At 38.8% G+C, this 2,746-nt stretch overlaps 1 protein-coding gene across 2 annotated transcripts in view; it reads left to right on the top strand.

The window, feature by feature from the left end:
- The window catches only part of LOC103131690 (uncharacterized), a 49,780-nt gene that overhangs the window by 9,244 nt on the left and 37,790 nt on the right, over positions 1-2,746 (top strand). The window contains exons 7-9 of one of the 2 annotated variants that reach the window (XM_007543386.2): positions 828-1,265; positions 1,485-1,754; positions 2,629-2,736. In XM_007543386.2, coding sequence (XP_007543448.1) covers positions 828-1,265; positions 1,485-1,754; positions 2,629-2,736 — 816 coding nt within the window. The remainder of the gene's footprint in view (positions 1-827; positions 1,266-1,484; positions 1,755-2,628; positions 2,737-2,746) is intronic. The other variant, XM_016666840.1, reaches the window with a different exon arrangement.

Below are 2,746 nucleotides of genomic sequence, written 5' to 3'. Positions count from 1 at the left end.
CAAAATGATGTTAGTGGGGTTTGCTGTGGTGGCATTGGGTTAAAGACGACCCACATATGGAGACCTTAGTCCTCGATGTGGCTGTCACAGTTTCGATCCCTGGCCTGGTGACCTTTGCTTCATGTCTTCCACCTTTTCTCATTATCCACTTTCCTGCCAAATAAAGGCCACTAGAGGCATTAAAACAAAAAATTATTTCAGTCTGTTGGTTGGTCATTGAACAAGATCATCTGCTATATAAAACTGTTAAAGACTCAGTAGGTAAAGCACAGGACTCGTATACGCTCTCAGTCTTCAACACAACTGCCACAAATTAAATCCTGGTTTTTTGACCATTACTACATGTCCTCCTCCTCTCATAACCCAGTTTTCTGCTTGAAGACTGTTAAAGCCTTAAGAAATGACTCAAAAATGAGATACAACTTAAAGTCTCATTTGAAGGACAGTAAAGTCAGAAACATGTTTAGTGATCATTAACAGAATCAACATTTTCAATCAGAAACAAACTGAGATTTTTCTGTTCTTTGTCCAGAATTGAATCTGTTTTATCCATGTAGAGACAAACTGTAGTTGGAAAGCGACATGCAGCTGTCAGGCTGTCTGACTGATGAAAAGGATTTTATGTCTTTTAAGAATCTGCTAAAACCAGGAATTTAAGCTGAGGTTTATTTAACTCATAGTGAGGTGTGATTGGTTTTTTTATTATTTTCAATGACTGTAGGCTTGATATTCTCACTAAAGGAGCAGGAAAACCTCTTCACCCTCATTAACTCAAAATATGACAATAAGTCGAAATAAAAGTTTTGTCCCATGTCTTCTATTTGAAGGTCCGTGTACCGGCTGTCGGTGTTGTCCTGATGGCACAGTGTGCTTCACCACCAATGGAGTTGCTGAATGCCTTGACGCCTGTGTGAATTACAATGTACTGAACGATTCCTGGCGTTCAACAGAGAACACAGAGAATACGTGGCACTGTGACCGGTACATTTACTGGAGTGGTTGGTATCGCTTTTACTTGGGTCAGACCAACGCTCAGATTCCAGAGAAATGTGTAGGACCACAAAGATGTGGGACCTATGGTACTTTGTGGATAAATGGGACTCATCCACTCCAGCTTAATGAAACCGTAACTCGCCGTGTGTGTGACTCCTGGGGGGGTTCCTGCTGCTACTTTCCCTCACACACCATCCAGATCAAACGTTGCTATGGATACTACATCTACAAACTTCAACAGCCGTATACATGCTATATGGCATATTGTACAGGTAATATTGTAATAGTATACAAAGTATTCAGAACTCTCTGTTTTCCTTTTACAACTAGGTAATTTTAATATGAATATACACACACAACACGCAATTCACTCATTTCTATAAATTGTAGTTATTTCCTTAACCACAGCCCAATGTCAAACACACGTCTTATGTTTTTTTTTTTAAACTAAGGCTTTATATTGTAATATATATTGTGTCTGTGTGTGTTAGAACCTCAACCCTTCAGAGCTCAACCCTTCAGAGTGTTGACCCAAGATGAGAGCAGCATCACTCTGCAGTGGAACAAGATCAACAACAGCAGCAGCAGCAGCTTTATTCTGCAGTTTAACGGCACAGAGATAAACATCACTGCACCAGATGGAGATGGACCAGTGAACTACACAGTCTCATCTCTCACTGCTGGAACCAGATATATATTCACTCTCTTCACTGTGTTTGAAAATGTGAGAAACAGTGGAGAGCAACTGGGAGCTCTAACTGGTAAGATATTTTACTGCACAATGTAACTTATCACACCATCATTTCCTTTGGTTTTATTTTGAGAAAAATACATTTAGCTTATCATCTCTGAAAGCCTACAGACTTTAAAAATGGTTTGATTTCTCCTCTTTTTAATGCTTTTTATGCATGTACTTGGTACTGAGACAACACTTATAGACTCCAAACTGACCAACTTCTCTGTTAGTCATCAGTTCTGACAGAAACTCAGGAACAAATGCTTATGTTTCCTCATGAAAAGATCACATTTTTTTCACCAGTACCTGAACAATCAGAGCACTTCTTGTTTTCAATTAGTACTTAAAACCTCTTAACCTTCACCCCTGGCAAATGCAATGAGAAACAGAACACAGGCGTTCAGCTGATTAATTAGTTTATCATAAATATTCAGTCTTTCTATGTTTTAACCATTTTATATGAAATATGAACTCTGACTACAAAACTGAGACCCCAGTATAAACAGATTAATCAGGCTTTCTTCTCTGACTAAGCTCACCTTCAGAGACAGGAGAGCCAGAGCTTCTCTGCACCAAAAGCAGTCAGCTTATGGGTTCAGATTCTGATTAGTTTGTCTCCTGTGTCACTTTGTTTAGTTGACCTGAATGATGTTGATATCTGGACAGATTATATAGATGTTTGGAAACAACATTATGTAGTTTTGTAATGTGAAAAGATGCAGTGGAAAGATCAATTTTGACACAGATGATCTATCATATATTCCCATTGCTCTCTGCTTGTTTAATTGACCTGGACATGTTTTCTTTTTGTAAGCTACAATTAAGATCCTGGTTACTAATAGACAAGAAAACCCAACTGCAACAATCTGAACTGAACATCTCTTTTTTTAAAACATCAGCTCCTCTGAATGCAGAAGGATTTATGAAGTCAGGACAAACTGACATCAGCATCACTCTGCAGTGGAACAAGATCAACAACAGCACCAGCTTTGTTCTCCTGTTTAATGGTGTGGAGAC

The sequence above is a fragment of the Poecilia formosa genome, unplaced genomic scaffold, assembly GCF_000485575.1.
Source record: "Poecilia formosa unplaced genomic scaffold, Poecilia_formosa-5.1.2 Scaffold814, whole genome shotgun sequence".
In the NCBI taxonomy this organism is placed as follows: domain Eukaryota; kingdom Metazoa; phylum Chordata; class Actinopteri; order Cyprinodontiformes; family Poeciliidae; genus Poecilia; species Poecilia formosa.
The sequence above is the reverse complement of the archived record's forward strand: the minus strand, read 5'-3'. Positions and strand labels throughout refer to the sequence as shown.